Here is a 22137-nt window from a genome sequence, read left to right as displayed (position 1 = left end):
ATACAGACTAGGCTATTCTATGTGCAGGATGGGCGGAGGCACTTGAAGGGTTGTGGGCTGAGGATCCTAAAAAGCCCCCCTGCAAGAATTCTGTCTTAAAGTCTTAAATGATCAGTTGATGGTGAGTGGGGAAAACCATTGGTACCGCATGGGCAGGAGACTCAGCTTTTGAGAAAGGATAAAGTTAGCTTAACTTCATTTTGACCTTGCCTAACTTCTTTAGGGTGGTGACGACTGAACCTAGAAAGACTCTTGAAAGAAAAGAATGTGCTTATCGTAGAAAATATAGGCATCTTCTCTGGAGAATCGTTCACCTTTACCGTCCGGCCGCTCTCCCGGGCCCTTGGTTTCCCCCGCCGCGTCCCCGAGTCCCGGCAGGTCGCCTTCGGGCCAGAGCTGCCGGGGCCGGGCCTCACCAATAGTGGTGCGCTGCACTTGGGGAACCACCGTACCTCTTGTCGGGAACCGCGGACCCATCCGCGGCCTTGAGCCAAAGCCTGGGCGGAGCCTCAGCCTGCTGAAGCGCCGCTGCCGCCGGCCCAGGTCTCGGTCTCGGTCCCGCCCTGGTCCCGCCCCACCGCCCTGGTCCCGCCCTCTACACCCCGCGGCCCAACGGTCGCCCCGCCCCCCGGGCGCCTGTGGCGCGCCGGCGCCTGCGCTTGCGCAGTCGCCTCCGAGCGCCTGGAGCGGGATGGCGGCCGTTTTGGAGTCGTTGCTGCGAGAGGAGCTGTCGGTCGCAGCCGCTGTGCGGTGGATCGCGCGCAGCGCCCAGAGTTCGGAGGTAACAGCGCCGACACGCCCCCAGGCTGGTCCGAATCTCCTTCCCGCGGGAGATACCACCCCTCTCGTTCTCTTCCTCTAGGGTGCCTGGCTGTCAGCCCGGGCCGAGTGCGCTCCAGCTAGGGGCCGCTACCCCCGGCCGCCCACCCCTCAGCGCGCCCTGCGGCCCCGGCTGCTTGCGGCCCCGGGCTGGCAGCTGACCCTCTCGCCCTTCGCTGCTTCTCCCTCAGGATGACCCCGGGGAGGCGGCCGCGCTGATCTCACTTCGGCCGCTGCGGAAGGAATTCGTGCCATTCCTGCTGAACTTCCTGAGGGAACAGAGCAGCCGCGTCCTCCCGCAGGGCCCCCCAACCCCCGCCAAGGCCTCGGGCTCCTCGGCAGCCTTGCCAGGGAGACCCGGGGGCCCGCCGCGGGGCGGCCGCGGGGCGCGCAGCCAGCTCTTCCCTCCGACCGAGCCTTCGAGCCCCACCGCCGCTGAGGCCCCTTCGGCCCGCCGTGGGGGCAGGAGGCGGGGCCCGGGGCCGGCCCGTGAGCGAGGAGGCCGCGGCCCCGGGGCCCTGGAGGAGGGGGTCAGCGGGGAGAGCCTGCCCTGGGCCGGGGGCCGGAGGCCCAAGAGCTCTGGCAGCCCCGGCAGCCCCAGCCTCGCGCGCTCTGATCCGCCAAACCTCAGCAACCTGGAGGAATTCCCTCCCGTAGGCTCGGTTCCCCCCGACTCTGCAGGGTGAGAATCAGCCCTTAACCGGGAGATGGGTGGCACGAAGGCTCTACTAGGGGAGTTAATAAACTAAGGCTGGGTGCTCTGTAGTAAAGCATGGTAATGGCTAGAAGGTTGGGGATGAGATAACTATAGTGGTGAGGGGCATTTTGCAGGGGGTCCAGGCTGTTGTGGTGGAGGTGGTGGTGGAGGGGGAGATGATTGAAGAAAGGAATATCAGAAAAACCTGTGGCTACTCCTCAGCAGGACCAAGCCTTCACGCAGGATCAACCCAACTCCGGTGAGCGAAGAGCGGTCACTCTCCAAGCCCAAGACTTGCTTCACCTCACCCCCAATCAACTCTGTCCCCAGTTCCCAACCCTCAGTCCTGGACACTAGCCCTTGGGGCCATAGCCTTTCCCCAGGGTGCAGAAGTCTGCAAGAGGAGCGGGAGATGCTCAGGAAGGAGCGGTATGGCCTTGCTGCTCCCTGGGATGTCAGCTGCCTCTGTGGGGGATTGGCAGGGCTTTTCTCTGTGATTGATTTGTCCCCTGGGAACCCTGGGTCTGTTTCCTGGTCTGTGGATGTCTCTTTGAGGAACCTGAGTATAGCTGTGGAGGGGAAGGCGGGCTGACTATACACGACATTTCTTTCCCCATAGCTCTAAGCTGCTGCAGCAGTCACCTGCTCCCGCCTGTCCCACCCCAGAATCAGGATGTCCTCACCCCAGCCGAACAGGAAACCTCACAGCTGAACCCGCTGACCCTGCCAGAGTATCCTCCCGTGAGCGTCTGGAGCTGGTAGCCCTTGTCTACTCTTCATGCATTGCAGGTGAGTGAGAGCAAAAGGCCCTGCAATGGAGATACTTGTAGAACCACAGGTTAAAAGAATTGATAAAGCATGTAGGACTGAGCCTTGGTTCTGAATGATGTTCAATACCCTGGAGTTTCTTTTCTTATCTAGAAAACCTGGTACCAAACCTCTTCTTGGAGCTTTTCTTCGTCCTTCAGCTCCTTACCGCCCGGAGGATGGTGGCTGCCAAGGACAGTGACCTTGAACCAAATCCAGGAGCCGTAGGTTGGTGAACAAGCCTCTTTTTGAGAAATGTGGTCTGGAAATGAAATCATTCTTAGCCAACAACTTGGTACTGTCCTTCTAGATTCCCTGGAAAGCCCTCTGTTCCAGAGTGTCCATGATTGTGTCTTCTTTGCAGTGCAGGTTTTGGAGCATCAGTTTCAGTGAGTTTCCCCAGCAGAGGCATTTGAGCCTTATTCTCGTTGTCCACTTGGTTCTCTTGTTACTTGGGGTACATGCTTGTGCTTAACACAGGTGTAGTGTGACCCTGGACCTTTTCCTCCACGTAACCTTCAATTTTGTGTCAAGGCTATGAATTTAGCCCTTGAAAGAATCAAACTGCCCCCGGTGGTCTTGGTAGCTGACCTTTGGGTTTATCTAATGTTTCTGCCCTGCTCTCTTGTTCGCTGCTCCATTAGGTCTCTCTTATTTCCTTCCCCTTTGCCTCCATCTTTAATCCTTTGCCCATGACTTTTCTTCATGTACCTGCTCCATGCTCCAGGTAACACGCTGTGTGGTGTGCAGGTGCCAGCTTCCTATTTTCAGTCTGTCCCATTCTTGGTCATTTGTGCTCTTGTCCCTGTAGCGTTCTTTCCCACCTGGACAAAGGGACCTTGAAGCTGTTGGCTGAGAATGAACGGCTACTGTGCTTCTCACCAGTTCTGCAAGGCCACCTGCGAGCTGCCTATGAGGGCAGTGTTGCCAAGGTAGTGACCCCATCTTAGACATCTACTAGCCTGGACCTGACCCTTTCTGGTCTCATAACTCAGGCAGCCCAGCTCACATCACTGTAGTGTCATTTGCACTGGAATGGGGATGAAGTTTTCTGAGCATGAACTCTGCCAGCTTCAGTCCCTAATTGTCACTGCCATGTTTTAGGTCTCTCTGGCGATGCCACCTTCTGCACAAGCTGTCTCCTTTCAGCCAGAAACTGACAATCGTGCCAACTTCTCCAGTGATCGAGCCTTTCATACTTTTAAAAAACAGAGGTGATAAGAAAAGGGAACTTTGGGGGAAGGGGGTGAAGCAGGATTTTCTCTGGGATAGGCAGTCTGTGTCATTTTCATAGAAACTAGGAGTTTGACACTAACAGGTGGTAGTTTAGCACTACCAGGCCCTTCCTGGCAAACATCATAAGGGCCACTTAGCCTCATTCTGTTCATGCCCATGGACTTGAACCTCTGACCTTAGCAGCCTTCTCGCAGGTGTATGACTCTAGTCACTGGATTCTCAGACGAGAGTGCCATATCAGCTTTAACTGCCCACAGAAGTATGTGAAGCATGTGGTGTACTGCTACCGGGTCTGTAGCATTATCACATAGAAAACCCTGGAGAGGATAAGGAACGGGGCTGTGGATAGTCCTGTCCTCAGTTCTTCTGAGCTAGGGAAGGCACTCCTGAGGATGAGTTAGGCCAGCTGTGCTTCAGTTGATCGGACATTCTTATGTGTCTGTCAGGGATGTGTTTTATGAGGTGCTTCGAGAGTGGGAAGATCGCCATGAAGAGCCTGGCTGGGATTTTGAGAAGGGCTTGGGCAGCAGGATCAGGTATGTGCTCATACACCGGTCACCTTGTCTTTCTTGCTTCCAGTAGTGAGCAGCTTAGTGGTGCTTGGGTAGCTGATTGAAGGAAGGCTTTGTCCTTCCAGGGCAAAGCTGTTTTCTTCTATCCTCCTTAATCTCTTCAGTTACTGCCATCTCTGCCTCTACTCAAAAGCGATTTGTCGGGCTTCCCTGGTGGCGCAGTGGTTGAGAGTCCGCCTGCTGATGCAGGGGACACGGGTCCGTGCCCCGGTCCGGGAAGATCCCACATGCCGTGGAGCGGCTGGGCCCGTGAGCCATGGCCGCTGAGCCTGCGCGTCCGGAGCCTGTGCTCTGCAACGGGAGAGGCCACAACAGTGAGAGGCCTGCTTAATGAAAAAAAAAAAAAAAAAAAAAAAAAAAGCGATTTGTTTCTCCAGCTCCTTCCACTCAGAAATCACTCATACTTGCTCTGTGATTGCAAATGCTTGAAAAAGTTGAATGCTGTTATTTCAGTTTGCTTGAGTTTTGGCCCAAGTTTTAGACCCTTTCCGACCTCCATTTTCTTCATCATCTCATTTGACAATACGGATAACTTTGCATAGCTAGATAACTAGGATACAGAAAGAATATTCTCTTGTCCACGTTGGTCATGAAGCTCACTGGCATTCAGTGTAGACTGAAGATGAGAGGGGTGGTATTATTTCATGTTTGGTTAAGTGTATCTCTAGCTTTGAGGGGTCTTGGGGCTGAGGAGAATGTCCCTTACCTTTTCCCATAGCCTTGTGCCAGCCAGCTCTGGCAGAGGTCTGGTCAAGCCCCTGGTAAAGGGCTGAAAGGCCCAAGGGTTGGCTTGTTCTCTCAGATCTTTCTCTCCCTCTTCCTCCTTCCATCACACTCCAACCCTGCCTCTTATTCCTCAGAGCCATGATGAGTCAACTCTCTGCAGCCTGCAGCCACAGCCATTTTGTTCGACTTTTCCAAAAACAACTTCTCCAGGTAATAGCCCTAGCGGGAGACTGATTAATCTACAGTGGACAGTATGTATTATAGGCAGCCAAGTAATGGCTGGCACTTTGGGATAGGGCAGGCAAGCAGGCAGGTCCTTGGCTGGAGATTGAACAAGAGTTCTGTTCTTTGGGTGGTGGTTGAAACTCAGGAAGCCAGCTCGAGGAGGCGGAGCGCTCTCTCCCATGCCCTGCGCCTCCTGCCTCCCCAGGCCTCCTCAGACACCCGGCTCTCCTGGCCTTCCTTCAGCACCTCGCTACTTTCTTGCCCTTGATTTGTGCTGTGGTAGAAAGAGCACAGGGTTAGGACTCAGGTCTGGTTTCAAATCCTAGCTCTTGTGACCCTAGGCAGATGTTGAATCTTACAGGTTCCGTTTCTTCACCTATAAAAATAAGAATATAATCCAGACCTCAAAAAACATATCTATGGCACATGATACAGGGTTCATCACTTCCTCCTCATTTTGTTCAGTCCTTCTTTCCAGAAAAACTCACTGGTTTTTTGATTTCTTTCTTCCTCCCCCTGCCCCAGATGTGTCAGAGTCCTGGTGGTGCTGGGGGCACTGTCTTGGGCGAGGCTCCAGATGTGTTAAATATGCTTGGAGCTGACAAGCTGGGGCGGTTGCGGCGCCTGCAGGAACGGCTTGTGGCCCCTCAGAGCAGTGGGGGGCCCTGCCCACCCCCCACCTTCCCAGGCTGTCAGGGCTTCTTCAGGGACTTCATCTTGAGTGCCAGCAGGTAAAGGTCTCCTGTCTTACAGAGAGTGGGGGCAGAGGCCAGAAGAGGTTTGTGTTCACAGAAGGGCAGCGTTTTCTCTCCTTTGTCTGGAATATAACAGGGTGGGACTGGGTGTTGCCTGGGCTCCTTCTAATTCACACTTCCTGCCTCCATTTCCCTTCTCATTCTTTCACCCATAACCTCATTGGCCTCCTCTGTCTACCCTGCTGAGCCTTTCTATCTGGAGTACCTCTTCTCTATTCTGGTCCTTCCAACACTTCTTCCAGTACCTTTATTTCCCCCTCCTCTTCATAGCTTCCAGTTTAATCAGCATCTCATGGATAGCCTGAGTTTGAAGATCCGGGAGCTCAACAGCCTTGCCCTGCCTCAGCCTGAGCCCAGTGATGAAGACGGGGAATCAGACATGGACTGGCAGGTTAGAAAGCAGAGGGAGATGATGGGGTTCTGACCTAGGGGGGAAAGGGTATTTTCAAGAAGAAATCTGTAACAGATCTGGTTTTTTTTTTTTAAGATTTTTTTTGATGTGGACCATTTCTGAAGTCTATATTGAATTTGTTACAATATTGCTTGTGTTTTATGTTTTGGTTTTTTGGCTGTGAGACATGCGGGATCTTAGCTCCCTGACCAGGGATCGAACCTGCACCCCCTGCATTGAAAGGCGAAGTCTCAACCACTGGACCACCAGAGAAGTCCCACAGATTTGGTTTTGTTCTAGAAGCCTTATGCTTGGGACCTTTTCCTTCTTGATGCCCTGCAGGGTGAACGGAGGCAGTTTGCTGTGGTGCTGCTCAGCCTGAGGCTTCTGGCTAAATTCCTGGGCTTTGTGGCTTTCCTGCCATACCGGGGGCCCGAACCACCCCCGACCCGTGAGCTCCAGGACACCATTCTGGCCCTGAGGAGCCAGGTGATTGGGGGCTCTGGTAAGAAGGGAGCTGGGAGGAGCTTCAAGGCAATGGCGTTAGAAGGCTTCCCCCAGCCCCTGGGACTGACCCACCCACTGACTGACACTGGCCCTGCCAGGTGCCCCCGGTCCTGGATGTGCGGGCTCTGCTGCAGCAGGGGCTGCGGGCCCGGCGAGCAGTGCTCACGGTGCCCTGGCTGGTGGAGTTCCTTTCCCTGGCTGACCACATCGTCCCCATGCTGGACTATTACCGCAGCATCTTCACTCTCCTGCTGCACCTGCATCGGTGAGTAGAGAGAGAGCAGGCTTGAGAAAAGGGTGTGGGGAGAACATTGCTGAGGCTGCCATTTATGAAGAGGGTCAAGCAGCCTGTGCTTCCTGTGTGGTACCGTAGCTGTAACTGACCCTCAGGGAAGAGGCCAGGCCTTGATCCACAAGGAAAGACAGTGGGCAGTTATTGAATATTTGCACTTTGATTGGCCGTTTTCTATTCCTACTGTGGCCCAGCTCAGAAGGGAGTACAGATCTGGGTGGGGTGATGAGACCTGGTTTCTTGTACAACAGCAGTCCCTTTTAGGTCTGTTTTTGAGAAGTACCTTGCCAGTGATAGCTTTCTGTTACTGTATTCCATTTCTCTCTTTGCACAGACTCCATTCACACCCTCATTTACATTTTAGGAGCTTGGTCTTGTCAAAGGAGAGTGAAGGGGAGATGTGTTTCCTGAACAAGCTGCTGCTGCTGGCTGTCCTGGGCTGGCTTTTCCAGGTTGGTGGAGTGAGGGTCCAGGTTGGAGAAGGGGGTGACTACTGTGGCTGAAGACAGGGAAAGGGAGGATGTATGAGTCTGAACAAGGGTGGGGCCAGAAGGTGAAGGTTCGGAGGAGGGGTAGGGATTGCCATAGTTTCAGAGGAAGGTGGCTTTGAACCTGGTGTCTAAACCCTGGAACCATGAGGTAGGAGGTGTGACGAATCTCTGAAGTGCTGACTTGCACTGCCCTAATCTCTTGCCAGATTCCTACAGTCCCTGAGGACCTGTTCTTTCTGGAAGAGGGTCAGTTGGATGCCTTTGAGGTGGACACAGTAGCTTCAGAGCATGGCTTGGTGAGTGTTGGGGTCAAGCCAGAGCCATGGGAAGCACAAGAGTAAAGGAGGCAGGCTGCCCGGTAGGGCCCAGCAGGAGACAAGCCAGAATAGACTGAAGCCTTTTATATAAGACTTTTATGTTTCTGGCACACTGGGGAGGAAGGGAAGCCTGCCTTCCCAACACTGGCCTGTTCTCTCCCCCAGGACAGCATGCCTGTGGTGGACCAGCACCTGCTCTACACTTGCTGCCCCTATATTGGTGAGGATACTGGTCTCCCCTCAGAGGGTCTTTGGTCCTTGGCCTGTCCCTTCATGAGTACCCAAAAGGCACCCTGTGGGCGCAGCGCCCCAGTACATTGTTCTGTTCTTAGGCGCTCCCTGGTGCCTCAGTCTTTCTATTCCCTAAATGCTTAAAAGTCAAGATGCTGGGGAGGGTGGGACGGTTCTGGAACTTAAACACTTGGGCTTCTCTGATGCAGGAGAGCTCCGCAAACTGCTCGCCTCCTGGGTATCAGGAAGCAGTGGACGGAGTGGGGGCTTCGTCAGGAAAATCACCCCCACCACCACCACCACCGGCCTGGGAGCCCAGCCTCCCCGGACCACCCAAGGGCTGCAGGTAGGGGGCAGGGCGGAGGCGGGGGGCCCGCGCAGTGGAGAAGGGAAAGCGGACCCTTCACTGCCCTGCCCCTTCCTCCCAACAGGCACAGCTGGCTCAAGCCTTTTTCCACAACCAGCCACCCTCCCTGCGCAGGACCGTGGAGTTCGTGGCAGAGAGAATCGGCTCGAACTGTGTCAAGCATATCAAGTGAGGATGAGTTGGGATTGGGAATGGAGGTGTTGAGGGTCCCCAGTCTCATTTCCTTACAATTTTCCCCTTTATAACACCTTGTTGCCAAACTGAGGAAAGTCAGCTGAGGGGCGGCGGGGGAGCGGGTGATAGAGGACAAGGGCCAGGTGGGACGGGGGGAGGCTAAAATTGCTGACGTTCTTTCAAGTTAGTTCTGACCAGGTTTCCTTGAAGTTGCAGCCCCTTTCTGATTCACCCTTTCCAACTACCTCAAAACCTTGCTGTTCCTACTGCAGGGCCACGCTGGTGGCAGATCTGGTGCGCCAGGCAGAGTCGCTTCTTCAAGAGCAGCTGGTGACGCAGGGACAGGAAGGGGGAGATCCAGCCCAACTGTTGGAGATCTTGTGTTCCCGGCTGTGCCCTCACGGGGCCCAGGCATTGACCCAGGGGCGGGAGTAAGACGCCAGTCTGTTTGAATCCTCTCATCTCCACTCTCCTCTTAGTTTTACTTTCCTGTCCCTTTTTCCTCCTCTTTTATACTCATCCTTTATTGGTCCTCTCCCCACCCTGCTTTTTTTGTGTTTTTGCCTGCTCTGTAGGCTCTCATCTCGGTTTTTAGAGGTTTTAGGGCCCAGAGTCCAGAGCTGAATTGGAAGGGCATCTGGGGTGGGGCCGGAGGGCTGAGGGTGCCTTCCCCTGAGGCAGAGCCCTTCCAGCTTGGGCGACTGCTGCACTCGGGGCGTTTCCTTCTGTGGGCCAGGCTGACGCATCTAGACATCACTGACCTCTGTCTCCTTTCAGGTTCTGCCAAAAGAAGAGCCCTGGTGCCGTGAGGGCATTGCTCCCTGAGGAGACCCCGGCAGCTGTACGTAGGAAGGAGTCCTGGGGTTAGCGGGCTGGGCGGTTGGTGGTGGGAGAGGAGTGCTGCGGGGTTGTATGTGTGAGGCTTCTGGTGGCAGGTGGGTCACTCCTGGACTTGGGCATTCGTCATTGTCCTAACTTGCCCCTGACTCAGAACTTCTGTGTCACAGGTTCTGAGCAGTGCAGAGAACATTGCTGTGGGGCTTGCAACAGAGAAAGCCTGTGCTTGGTTGTCAGCCAATGTCACAGGTAAGGTCCAGGGAGGGGGAGCGGCTGACCAAGTTTTTCAAAAGTGGACTGGCAGGAAGTTGGAGGCCATGTGGGGGAGATAGGACTCAGAGCCAGCTGGTAACAGGGAAGGGCATGGGTAGGCATGGTGAGCCTGTGCAGGGCTGCTTTGATGACCCCTTTTCTGTCCTCCCTCTGATTTGCAGCGCTGATCAGAAGGGAGGTGAAAGCGGCTGTGAGTCGCATGCTTCGAGCCCAGGGTCCTGAGCCAGCTGCCCGGGGGGAGCGGAGGGGCTGCTCCCGTGCCTGTGAGCACCATGCTCCCCTCCCCTCCCACCTCATCTCCGAGATAAAAGTACACAGCTCCCTACTCCCTTCGGCTCCCCTCCTCCCTCTCCCTGCTCTTTTCCTAGTCTCCCTCCTCTCTCCCTCAACTCTAGTATTTGTGTGGCAGCTTTCTGTGTTGTCCAGCTAGTTCCCATTTTGTTACTGAGTGGGATTAGGTAGGGCAGAACTGAATTGAACGGTTTTCGTAACTGCTGTTCTCTGACTTCTGTACTTGAATCACCCAAAAAGGTGAAAGGGAAAGGGGTAGATGTGAAAATTGTTGACTGAGTACACGTTACACAGATGATGATGGGAGTGGGGTAGGGAATGGCTGTCCAGTGCAGTAGGAAGTCTCTAAGGAACAGTCATCGCAGTATTGGGATATGGTTTCAGAAGTGTTCTCCTATGTGGGAGGTGATGCTTGTTTAGTTACAGGCAATAAGAATAATCTATCAATGCTCTTAATTTGAGAAAAAAAATTTTTTGGTACTGTCTAGAGCAGGAGTCAGCTGACAACCTGTGGGCCAAATCCAGCCTGCTGCTTGTTTTCGTAAATAAAGTTTTATTGGAACACAGCCATGCTTGTTCATTTACGAATTGTTGGGCTGCTTTTGTCCTCCAGCAGCAGAATTGAGTGATTGGGGCAGAGTCCTAAACTAGTGACCCAGATCTGGGGTAGTAGTGTGAGAATAAAGATTTGGAATAGAGACTAAAAAGGAATGACTAAAGGGCTTCCCTGGTGGCACAGTGGTTGAGAGTCCGCCTGCCGATGCAGGGAACACGGGTTTGTGCCCCAGTCTGGGAAGATCCCACATGCCGCGGAGCGGCTGGGCCCGTGAGCCATGGCCGCTGAGCCTGCACGTCCGGAGCCTGTGCTTCGCGGCGGGAGAGGCCACAACAGTGAGAGGCCCGCGTACTGAAAAAAAAAAAAAAAAAAAAGACTAAAATTAGAAGAGTAAGAGGGAGAAGAAAACTCTCAGCAGCCATTAGCTACTGGTTTTCAACATGCAGAGGATTTCTGTACTGAAACCTCGACTCTCCTGAGAAGATGAACAGAGAATCATGAGGGACAGAAAATAGTACGACATGTACACGACAGGACAGTTCCCCTGAATGCTTTCAGAATAAGATGCTGTCTGGGAATTGGCTAGGTATGACTGTCCCAAGATGAGTGCCATCTCTTGAGCTCTCTGGCAGCGCGTTGTCCCTTGGCTTACCTGCTCCATCTGTTCCTTTGTTGTCCACTTGGTTGCTTCTCCCAGCTGTGCTGTCCTGCCCAAGCCCCAAGTCTAAGGGCACCTTTGCCCATTACTTCACCCCAGGGCCCTGTCTTCCTTTTCCTTCTGCCTCTTTCCACTGGCTGATCCCCACCCCAAGCCACATTCTCTGTGGCCTCCTTGGCCCTGGCCTGGCACGAAGCCTTACTCTGCTTCCACCCCTCTCTGCAGGATGTGCTCTCTTTGGCCGTGGGGCCCCGGGACTCTGAGGAGGGAGTTTCCCCAGAGCATCTGGAGCAGCTTCTAGGCCAGCTGGGCCAGATGCTGCAGTGTCGCCAGGTGAGACACGACGAGATGCTCTTCTTATGTATCCGTGTCCAGCGCGTAATAATCAGAGCTGCATTGGCTTGGGGCTGCTGCTCTAAGGATGGTGCTAATGTCCAAGGTCTCCCCGTTTTTCCCCCAGTTCCTGTGTCCACCTGCTGAGCAGCATCTGGCAAAGTGCTCTGTGGAGTTAGCATCCCTCGTTGGTATGGCTCCTTTTTATCACATCACTCTCTTGCCGGATCCCCCAGTTCTCAGGGTGGGGTACAAGCAAGATTAGAAAACAGCTTTTTTCTACTCTGTGTCCTCCCAGGGCCACGTGACCCTGACTCCATTTCTTAGAGCTTGGCATTCCTCTCTCCCCATAGTTGCAGATCAAATTCCTGTCCTAGGGCCCCCGGCACAGCAGCAGCTGGAGAGAGGGCAGGCTCGAAGGCTCCTGCTCATGCTGGTTTCCCTGTGGAAGGAGGACTTTCAAGTGCCGGTTCCGCTGCAGCTGCTGCTGAGGCCAAGAAACGTGGGGCTTCTGGCAGCCACTCGGCCGAGGGAGGTGAGCCAGAGAGGTGGGGGGAGGGGGGCAAGTGGGCTTCTGAGAAGCCTCTGCAGTCGTGTTACTCCTACCATCCCCACCCTAAATGTTATTAGCTGGTTTAGTCCCCCTTTGCTGAGGCTGTGCTTATCTTTTCTTCCGTGCTCAGACTCCCTTAGTCTTGGCTCGTCTCCCCCTCCTCCCTCAGCAGCTCTGCCCTTTGTATCAAGGTCACTGTGCAGTCCTCCTAGCCACCCTGACCTCTTCCTCTGTGTGTGTTGCAGTGGGACCTGCTGCTGTTCTTGCTCCGGGAGCTGGTAGAGAAAGGTCTGATGGGACGGATGGAGATAGAGGCCTGCCTAGGCAGCCTCCATGAGGCCCAGTGGCCAAGGGTAAGGAGTCCTCGTCTCCTTTTACCTGGAGAGAGAACAGGTGTCATATGTCCCTTTTATCCTGAAAGGGGGCAAGTGATGGGGCCTGGCATTCTTAGGATCTTCCCAAAGTTCAGTGGATTTTGTCAGATTTCTTGAGGACCACCCTGAAATGAAGTGGCTGCTCTGGGGGGGTCCTCTTTCACATTTAAGTATCTATTGTATGAAGGACTGTGTCCACGGAGGAAGGGAAGATGGAAGAGGCAGATAGTTTGTTTATGGCATAGTGAGTGTGCGGTTTGTGGGTTTGTTTGTTTTTTTTGGCCATGCCACATGGCTGGTAGGATCTTAGTTCCACAACCAGGGATGGAACCTGGGCCCCAGCAGTGAAAGCGCTGAGTCCTAACCACTGGACCACCAGGGAATTCCCAAGTGTGGGTTTTTAAAATCAGAATAACCTGGATTTTAATCTCAGCTAGTCCTTGATGTTATTGTGATTTGGGACAAAGTAATTTTAGTTTCTTCATTCATAAAATGGGAATAATTTAGACCTCCTGGGGTTCTTCAAGATGAAATAATGTGCATATTAAGTACTCATTAGTGGTTTTGAGCTTCCCATTAGAGTTCACTCTCCCTGCTGGAACTTGAGCATCCTAGAGTACTAATGGGACAAGGTTTCCACGTCCATTTCCAGGTAGAAGGCAGTTGGGAAAAAATAAAACAGGTTGTCTGGTTAGCTAGGGCTTGATATTTGGGATTGATTTTTAGTAAAAAGGGTGAATTGAACAATCTAGAACTGTGTGTCTGCCTTTTCTGTCATCTTTCTGCTTATTCCAGGATTTTTCTGAAGAATTAGCAACACTGTTCAACCTGTTTCTAGCTGAACCCCATGTGCCACAACCTCAGCTAAGAGCTTGTGAGCTGGTGCAGCCAAACCGGGGGACTGTGCTGGCCCAGAGCTAGGGCTGGGAAGCGGCCCTACCTTGGGCATCTCGCCAGAACGCTGGAACCCAGCCTGACTGTGCCTCAGGAGGAGGCCCCAGAGCCACCCCAAGTGCCCACCCTGACCCTTGCTGGTGTGGAAGTAGCTCAGTCTGTCATCAGGCTTCCTGCTCACATGCAAAGGAAGAGAGTGGCAGCCTGGCATCCCCGTGACTGTGGGCTCACCATCCCAAGTCCTAAAGGAAGCAGGAGGGGGTCACCCGATTCAGGATTATGGTGGAAGAACCTAGAGACTCCAGTCCTGGAGAAGAAGAGTTGGCATTTATTATGAAATGATGTGTGGGGGCTTGTCGGCACAAGATTCAAGCCCCACTTGCTGCTGTCCCAGCATCTCTTAGAGCTTTGTGGTTTGGGAAATCATGACTGACAGAGGGAAGTGACTTCTGCTTAACTTGTGAGTAAAGTTAAACATGAATCTTGGGAGTCTACATTTTCTTACCACCAGGAGCTGGACTGCCATCTCCTTAAAAACGTACAACAAATGTGGGGCTCGCCCAACAGAAACCTGCCTTTTACCTTGCATCCCACCTGCCTTCAGTCCCGTGCAGGTAGTAACTTTTGACTCTAGCTCCATCCAGGGGCCAAGCACGGGCAGAACATTAGAGGTTTTTAAAATAAACTGTTTTCTTTACCAAGGGCTTCATGTCTAGTTATTTTCACCTTACTCGTCCCTGTAGAAGGCTGCAAAGTCTCAGGTGGGCTTGGAGGTGGGCATTGACAGGGTAGAGCTGTCCCATTGGTTGGCCACTTAGCAATGCCTAAATATTCCATCATGTGAGACCCTGCAGGCCAGAGAGCCTGGGGCCCTTGTTAAGCCACTGCCAACAGTATTGACTTCGTTCAACTCCTTTAAAGGTTTATGATGAGTGAAGTTTCTACTCACCAGGTACTGCCCACTTGTGATGCTTGCTTCTTGGGGGGCTGGGGGTGTTTGATTTGGCTCAGAACAAAAGCATTATACGTGTCTATAAATGCACCAATTTTGACTAAGCAAGCACTACCTTTTTTCTACTTTGGCAGTGTGCGCAGAGATTCAGTCTGTCAGGGGAAGGCGAGGGTACTCAGTGAACCCTCTTGAAGTGGCTTGCAAAATCTGTCTGTGCATATGTGTGTATTTCTTAGGAGAAAAGTTCCTAGCTGTCAAAGAGGTCTCCAACCCACGGAAGGGTAAGATGCTCTGGGTCTAAAGAGGTCTGCTGTATGACTTTAGTAAAGCCAGTTGGGAGCCCTTACAGTAGGTCCCATCAGCACAGAAAGTTAAAAATGGGGGTGTGTCTCACCACTTTGTAATCATGCTTCTGCGCAGTCAGGCAGTGATCATCCCTTCCCCTCAGCTCATCCTAATCAATAAGTTTTTGCATCTGAACCTTTTTTTCTTCGTCTCTTCATTTGTCCTTTAAATCCAATTTATACTATAGCAAATTCTGGAAGTTCTGAATGCTTGGGAACCAAAACAGTTTTAAGAAATATTTTATCTTTCTGCACCCATCAGGTGTGGCTGAACGAAAGCACTGCCCCAGGAAGCTGAGCCCCGAGGTAAGCAGACACCCAGCTACTTCAGACACCCAGCTCCATGTGAGGTGGGACAGGCAGGCAAGCATGGAGGAAAGCCTGAAGCCCCAAGGATGCTGAGTTTAAAGCCCACTTAGTTAAACCACACAGGCCCAATTCAGGAAACAACGCTGGCCTGTGTGAACCTTAAGGGTTTACTTTAGGCAGGCAGTAAGATAAGAAAGGAATTACAGAGACAAGCAGCTAACGAACTAGTGAACCCATTAGTATTTACGTTGTTTTCCATAGACCTGCTCTCTACCAGTATCAGTGGTTTTCAAAGTGTGGTCCCCAGACCAGCAGCCTCATCATCACCTGCAACTTCCTAGAAATACAAATATGTGGGCCCCTCTCCACTCTTCTAAATCAGAAACTCTAGGGTGGGGGCCAGCCTGGGGTGTAACAAGTCCTTCAGGTGATTCAGAAGCACAATAAAGTCTGAGAACCACCTGTCTTAACCAAAACCTGACTTCTCCTTAATCATTTGGAGTCAGGTCCCTGGATTATCCTTACCACCTCTGCATTTTACTGTAAGATCAGCCTCAGTTAATGTTCTTTAGATTTGCTGACTCACATGCCTGGCTTGTGGCTTCTCCAGTTTAGGGGATACAGTCACCTCCAGGCTAACCACCGTTCGGATTCCCATTGCTGGCTCTACCTCAGAAGCCCTAGAGGTGCATACCTGTTAAAGAGCTTCCTTCCAGGGGTCTGTGGTCACCGTTGAGTGTGGCAGTGGAATCTGTTCTGGAATCCTCCCTCACGTTCATGTCTGGGCTACAGCTGGCCGTAGCTGGGCAACTTACCTGGTTGCTCTTTATGTGCAAAGCAGTGCTGAGCTCATGGGAAACACTCAATACACATGTGTAAACTATATAGCCTGAAACTGGGCCATGAGTAGTTACTGCCATCACAATCACCAGGCTGAATTCTGAGCCCAAACGACACACTTAGACTATCCCAGGATAATCTTCACTGAATAAAAGTACACATTGGACTTTTAATTTGCAAGTGTTCTGCACTTTTCAATCAGTGGTCTTAGAGAGTCATGTGAAGAGAGATGAGAGTACATAAATAGGGTGTTAAATATATCAAGTGTAACCAAAAAAATTAACCAGAAAAATAAGTTTAAAAGCAATAAAAAAAAAAACCTTCAATAATATATAAATAACTTAATCTGAGGTAAGAGAAAAACAAAATCCTGCAGATACTTTTAGAAAAATAAACCTCTTCTGTACTATACAGAAATTTACCTTTTACCACATCTTCTCAATCCCCATATGGTCGCCCTCTTCCACCAAAGACTCTGGGCACCAGAACTGAAGCTGAGAATCTCTCCGACCCCTACACTTCAGGTAACCATACAGAATATTCAAAGCTCGAGTTCAGCCACGCTAAGTTACAAGAAAACTGAACCCATTCTCCATCCCATCCTAGAATAGAAGGGGCTACAGCAGTGCGTGGAGTGCTCAAGGCTGGGACCAAATCTCTGAGTGAGGTAAGGAATGGAATTGTGCTTCCTCCTAACAAATCACTTACCTCCTTCCAGGAGGTCCGTTATCTTCCCTCTTGTCTTCAAAAGACAGTTTTTCATCTCTGAAATGAGAGATGCCCACGCACCACCCCAAGCCCTCCTCAAAGAGCTAGGCCCCCACCCTAACCCCAAATCTATCCAGCCAGTTTCTACAGTGGTCTTCCCATTCTTCTGAGCTCTGGAGTGGTGGCTCCATGACAGAGCATTACTCTATACTCCTTACTGGGGCCAAGACCCAAACAATTGTCTTCTCCTGTGAGGGAAAGGAAGAGGGGCGGCAAAGCAAAAATTAATAATAAAGCATTTTGTAAAAATTCAGGGAGGAGAAACAATTCTAAATCAGTGTTCTGGTTTGTGCAGCTGTTTTTTTAAACCGTTTTCTGTTTCCTAACACCCCATCCCACAGTGGAGCTGACTGCTGGAGCACATTCTGAGCAGAGTCTTGGCCAATGGCTCCTGCTTCCCTACCAGCCCCAGGGCTGCGCCGAACTAAGTAAGCACCATGTCAGAGCACTGCAGGCTCCCAGCTCTGCTGGCTGTGTCCAGTCCTGATCCTTGAGTGGCCTGTATGCCATAGGGTCCCAGAGACGGGCAAAAAAGGTGAGAAATCCAAAAAGGTGAGTTGAGCTTCATTCCCTCTGGACAGCCGGGAGCTCAGGCCCCCTCGCTCTGCAGAGGTGCCAGCTGTGACCAAGTACTGACTAGGTTTCGCTGGCAACTCAGGGATGAGTGCTGTCTGCCCAGTTGGCCACAGCAGGTAGCCTCGGCTCTTCTTAACATCAGGATACAGAGAGTAACAAGAGCTGCCCCAGCATCTCTGGGGTGTCCTGGAGCACTGTCTTGACCGTGAGATGCTAACTACCAAGGAAGGAAGCCAGTCTGGCTATAACCAGCGGCTGCTGTTTGATGAAGGAGCTTAGGAGCTGAGGGGGGAATCCTGGAGCACCAAGTTCTACCTGAAATAAACCAGAGAGGGAAGAGTTAAAGGTGCAGACAGACCCAGGAGAGTGCACTGGGGCACACTTCAGCCATAAGCAGCCACCCCAGGCTGCTGTGATTGGAGAGGCTCTGAACTGAACTGTCTACAGCCCTGTGCTCTGCTGTTCAGATCTAGGCAAAAGCTTCACTTCCCAATGACAAAAGGTCAAGTCAGGGAACTGAGGGTGCTGCTCTGCCTCACAATGACTCATCTATCTCCTGAGGACCCTGGGAACAGCCAGAGGATGTAGGCCGCCAGGCTCTGGTAAGAGCAGCTTCAGAAGAAGGTTGATCAACTCTGCCTCATTCCTTCCTGATTCCCACTGATTCGTGACCCAAGAAACCCTTGAGTCTCCAGCTCTCAGGCCACAGATCCTGGGTACTGAAGGATGTTGAACAGCTATACAGAAAGCTCCCATGGGGCTGGGGTCAAATCAAGGCATGCTGTGAGGCCAGCTGCACAAGGTGGATCACCTGGGCCAAGTAGATGACTCTGGTGATCTCCTTCCCTTCCACAGTGAGGGGCTGCAGGATCCAGGCACTGGGCAGGATCTCCCCTCGGACCATCTCCCTGCTGGGTCTCGGCATGGACGCATCATACACAGACTGAGCTGCCATGATAGACAGTTGCCCCTGGAAACAGAGCAATGTGAGTTCAGCCTGCGTGATATGGGAGGGACAGGGACAAACAGGGACAGGCTCCAGTGCAGTCAGTACCGTGGAAGGCAACACTGGGCCAGCCTTCACCCCCACCCTGGCCCAACTTGCCCTCCTTCCCCCAGAGGACCTGATGCCCACAAAGATTGCTTCTCACAACACGCCAGTCCAAGTTCCTCCCACAACATCTTTACCACCAGCAAGGCAGGCACCTCTTTGGCTTCCACGCAGACACAACAGAAATCCCGTGGCTGTTTCAGTGCACACAGGGTGGTATTGCACACCAAATACACTGGAGGGGCAGGGATGCAGGAAGTCAGAAGGTACATGGACAGACCGGGTTCTACCCTGTGACACCCCATCATTCCACAGCCTGACACCCCACTGGACCTAGCTGAGTACCCAGCCTCCTGAGAACACTGCCTCTGACCCTGCTGCCTCTGTCCCCTGGGCTCACCCAGGCTGATGCTGTTGGTCACCCGCTGATGCAGCCTCGCTGTCTGGATGGGCTTGTGGTACAGCGGCCACAAGGTGGGGTCACTCACAGCTGCCCACACGTGAGACAGTGGCTGGGACACCACGCCAGCCCCCAGGAAGCCATGCCGAGTAGAAGAAAACACCTTGTAGTACAGATGCACGTCCTGCTCCTCGCCCTGATGGCTGGGGGAGACACCAAGGGTGGGGAAGAGGAGGAGGGGATGAAAGCTGGGTTCTAGAGTCACCGGAAGAGCTCACGGTGAGGGACTCAAGGAAGCCGGGGTGGAGAAGGGAAAGGAGAGAAGGCGAGCAGGGCCACAGGGAGAAGACACTGTGCAAGGGAACTTACTTCCAGCCAGCTGCTGCCTGGCAGCTGAAGAGGTGGTTCAGATTATCTGAGCAAGCAGCCATTACCTGCGGACACAGTGACCACACCCAGATTAGTGGGCACAGTTCGTACAAAGCAGACTCTCGGATTAGTCCCTCAGGCCAGCATTTACTGAATCCCCCACTTTTGTAAAGATAGAGAGCTGCTGAAGAAGCCCTCATCTGCCCTGTTCCTTCCCTCCTCTTTCTTCCTCCCCACCCAGCAGAGTCGGCTACAGGAAACCTCACATCAGCCATAGAGATGTCCACGATGTGCTTGGCCAAATCCTTGTAGGAGGAGGAGAAGGAGGTCCCCAGGCTGGACAGGCTGGACGGAGAACAGCAGCAACTGCCCAAGGAGGCTCTGCGGCCTACAATGAACAGGTGGAGACTCTTGAGACGGCATGAGCATCAGGGCCTCAGGGCAGCAACAGCCTCCTTCAATAATAATGTCCCTCCTCCTGAGGGACAGTGGCTCCCTAGGATCTAGCAGACCTCAGCCCCAAAGTCCCCACACCAGGTAGGTAGCTCTGCCCCACCACTCACTGCAGGCTGAGGTTTTCCAGGCAGAGCCGGCCAGGTTCAGCTGACTGTTCCTCACTGCAGAGCGGCCCCACACCTCCCCTATCCAGGAGTCTCTGGAATCAGGCAAGTTTGTGTCCCCCTGCAGAAGAGAAGATGCTCAGGACCAGAGCAGAGGCAGGGAGAGAGCAGAGCACCAGAAAGCCAGTGCAGAATTATCTCCTCTGCCTCTGAACAGCACCAAACAGCTTTCAACATAAAGGCTCAAGTGAAAAGGTGTTCCCTGCTGGGTGCCCTTGAGAAGTCAACCACAATAGAAACCAGTCCCCCTGGAGAGTTTCCTTGCCCTTCAAGCCACACGCTCAAGGTTGCTTGTAGGAGAGTTCCAACAGAAATCAGAATGAACTGGGACCTGAGACGATGGGGTACCAGGGGTCAGTGAGTGGGGGGGCCCTCTGCGCCACTGCAGCAACAGGAATGAGGCCATGGCTGGAGCTCTGTTTAATGTGGGCAGCAAACAAAGCCCAACTGGGACGTGGGAGGTGGGAGGTGGGATGGGGAAGAAAAGTGACGGGCTGTGAGAAAAGCTTGACCCTTGGCCCCAGCCCCAGGTACAGCAGCTGAGCCAAAGGTCCTAATTTGGAACCAAATGGGGATGATCCTCTCGATTTGCAATACAGCCACCACACCTTTACTACAAGCAGCTTCTCAATGACATGACCCTTGACCTCTGCTGGATCTAACAGGCATCCACTATCCTACCTCTATCATCGGTTCCTAACCTAGTGTTACTTTTAAAAAAAAGTGAACAAAGATATTCTGTCTCCATCCTTACGTCCTTTCTTCCTGCTGCAGCATCCAAGTGGTCTCTCCTACTTCAGGCAGATTGAGATTTTTGTGCCACCTTCTCAAGAACCTTTCACTACTGATCTCTTTCTTCACTTATTGCCTCCACTTCTCCTTCTTCACTAGATTCTTCATATCAGCATTTAAGCATGCAAAAATTTCTCCCACCTTTAAAAACTTTCCTCTACAGGCATCTTTGCTCTTTTGTCCTTTACAGATAAACTTGAAATGATTGTCACCGTTTGCCATCTCCCACCTCTTATACCCTCTGAATGCACTCAAATCTAGCCTTTGCTAGATCCATGTGCCTGGATGTGGTGAACAGGTCCCAGTCCTCATCTTACTGAGCATCTCCCTTTCACTTGCTTCCTGAATCCCTGGGATCTTGGCTTTCTGTCTCTCTGGGTGTTCCTTCCCAGTTTCTTTTGTTGGCTCATCTTCCCCAAACATAAGTTGATTTATTGGGATTCTTTCAAGACTCGGGCCTAGGCCCTCTTCTCGCTCTATAATATACTCCTGTGTGATCCCATCTGTTCCCAGTGCTATACTGATGACTTTCAAAAGTAAATATGTGTGGATTAATCAATAAATATTGCGAGACGACAGGGTCACCGTCTGAAGAAAAGGTTACATCAGACCCATTTCACACATCTTGCCAAAACAAATTACTTATGCTTTGTGGCTCAAAAATATACAGGGTGGGGGAGAATTTAATAATACTATGAGAAAATTTTTTTAAAAATTTAATGATCTCATAGTGCAGAAATGCCTTCCTAAACAGGGCACAAACTCCAGAGGCCATGAAAGAAAAGACTGATAAAAACTAGATTAACATATCATAAAAACAACTAGGGAAAAAACCCACTGGCCTCTCAAATGGCAAAAGGATAACTGTCTTAATATAAGGAAAGGCCACCAAAAACAAAAGAACAACCTAACAGAAATGGACCCAGTACACTGGCAGGCAGAGCAAAAAGCCAAAGGGCTCTTAAATATCTGAAAAGGCACTCCATCTCAGACACAAGAGAATTGCAAATTAAAACTAAAATGAAATACTATTTTATGCCTATAAGATTCACAAAGATTGAAGGAAAAAAACCCTTAATAAACACTGTTAAGCAGAAATGTGGGTAAGTAGGCACTTATATATTGTTATTTGAGAGTGTAAATAGGTATATTTTGAAAATATTCATCACATATTTTAAATTAAAAATACATATATCCTTTGACACCTAGCAATCCTGCTTCTAGGTATTTAATTACAGATATTCTTTCATTTAAGTGGCAATAAACATTTTCAAATATGAACTCAGAGAACCTAGAGAATATAGTGCCCTTGAGTCTTTCTTGAAGAAATTACAAGAAGAATTACTAGGGTAGAAAAAAGAATGTACGCCAAAGAACTGCAAATGAGCAGAGTCCATTTGATCTAGCACGAGAACTAGAACTCTGAATACAAACACTGTAAATAGTATAGAAATACTGTAACAAAAGGTAATGAGAAAAAATGAGAGAAGGTGGAAATACACTGATTTCCTCATGTTTTACAGCCAGGGTGAAAAGAAAACTGCTAAATCAAGAAATAAAGACTATTTAAATATACAAAAGTAATGATGAAAAGAAAAGAAAGGAAAAAAAAAGGCTTCCAAATTACCAGATAGAAGACACATATACATCCCCAAAGCAAGGAAAACACAGACCACAAAGAAGATAAACAAGATTTTTAGAAGCCAATGGAATATTCATGACCAAAACCCTCAAATATAA

The 22137-nt window shown here is 51.5% G+C and overlaps 2 protein-coding genes and 1 long non-coding RNA gene across 26 annotated transcripts in view; 2 read left to right on the top strand and 1 right to left on the bottom strand.

Moving 5' to 3' along the window:
• Nucleotides 1-650: 650 nt before the first annotated feature.
• Nucleotides 651-14073, top strand: CDAN1 (codanin 1). Of its 7 annotated transcripts, none has more exons than XM_019935362.3 (28): nucleotides 651-781; nucleotides 1011-1501; nucleotides 1742-1945; nucleotides 2136-2305; nucleotides 2438-2551; nucleotides 2634-2712; nucleotides 3135-3255; nucleotides 3428-3537; nucleotides 4006-4095; nucleotides 4992-5067; nucleotides 5608-5813; nucleotides 6108-6228; nucleotides 6571-6717; nucleotides 6834-7000; nucleotides 7392-7479; nucleotides 7725-7814; nucleotides 8001-8055; nucleotides 8276-8412; nucleotides 8498-8601; nucleotides 8880-9038; nucleotides 9385-9448; nucleotides 9615-9693; nucleotides 9879-10027; nucleotides 11448-11555; nucleotides 11683-11746; nucleotides 11909-12090; nucleotides 12354-12461; nucleotides 13278-14073. In XM_019935362.3, exons 1-28 carry the CDS (start codon nucleotides 692-694, stop codon nucleotides 13401-13403), a joined length of 3699 nt encoding a protein of 1232 aa, XP_019790921.1. In that variant the 5' UTR covers nucleotides 651-691; the 3' UTR covers nucleotides 13404-14073. The 7 variants fall into 7 exon arrangements, 4 of the variants coding, with proteins under 4 accessions (XP_019790921.1, XP_073656932.1, XP_019790922.2 ...); XM_073800831.1 differs by having other exon boundaries at nucleotides 1739-1945; XR_012330078.1 differs by having other exon boundaries at nucleotides 11909-12461.
• Nucleotides 14074-15961: 1888 nt separating this feature from the next.
• The window catches only part of STARD9 (StAR related lipid transfer domain containing 9), a 134640-nt gene continuing 128464 nt past the window's right edge, over nucleotides 15962-22137 (bottom strand). For 8 of the 18 annotated variants that reach the window (XM_073800817.1, XM_073800819.1, XM_073800821.1 and 5 more), the window contains 7 exons: nucleotides 19549-19666; nucleotides 19252-19373; nucleotides 18986-19050; nucleotides 18617-18819; nucleotides 18354-18451; nucleotides 17977-18135; nucleotides 15962-17480 (listed from right to left, as the gene is read on the bottom strand). In XM_073800817.1, the coding sequence (XP_073656918.1) occupies nucleotides 17379-17480; nucleotides 17977-18135; nucleotides 18354-18451; nucleotides 18617-18819; nucleotides 18986-19050; nucleotides 19252-19373; nucleotides 19549-19666 (867 nt within the window). In that variant the 3' untranslated portion in view covers nucleotides 15962-17378. Of the gene's footprint in view, nucleotides 17481-17976; nucleotides 18136-18353; nucleotides 18452-18616; nucleotides 18820-18985; nucleotides 19051-19251; nucleotides 19374-19547; nucleotides 19667-22137 lie in introns of those variants that run through there. The other 10 variants (XM_033851558.2, XM_033851559.2, XM_073800830.1 and 7 more) reach the window with 6 other exon arrangements.
• On the top strand, nucleotides 17439-20975 carry LOC141278006 (uncharacterized). The gene is made up of 4 exons (XR_012330080.1): nucleotides 17439-17767; nucleotides 18021-18151; nucleotides 18532-18690; nucleotides 19230-20975. It is a non-coding gene; the product is annotated as an uncharacterized lncRNA (long non-coding RNA).

The sequence above is a fragment of the Tursiops truncatus genome, chromosome 2 (assembly GCF_011762595.2).
Source record: "Tursiops truncatus isolate mTurTru1 chromosome 2, mTurTru1.mat.Y, whole genome shotgun sequence".
NCBI lineage: Eukaryota > Metazoa > Chordata > Mammalia > Artiodactyla > Delphinidae > Tursiops > Tursiops truncatus.
Note: the sequence above shows the minus strand (reverse complement) of the source record. Positions and strands in the feature narration are given on the sequence as shown.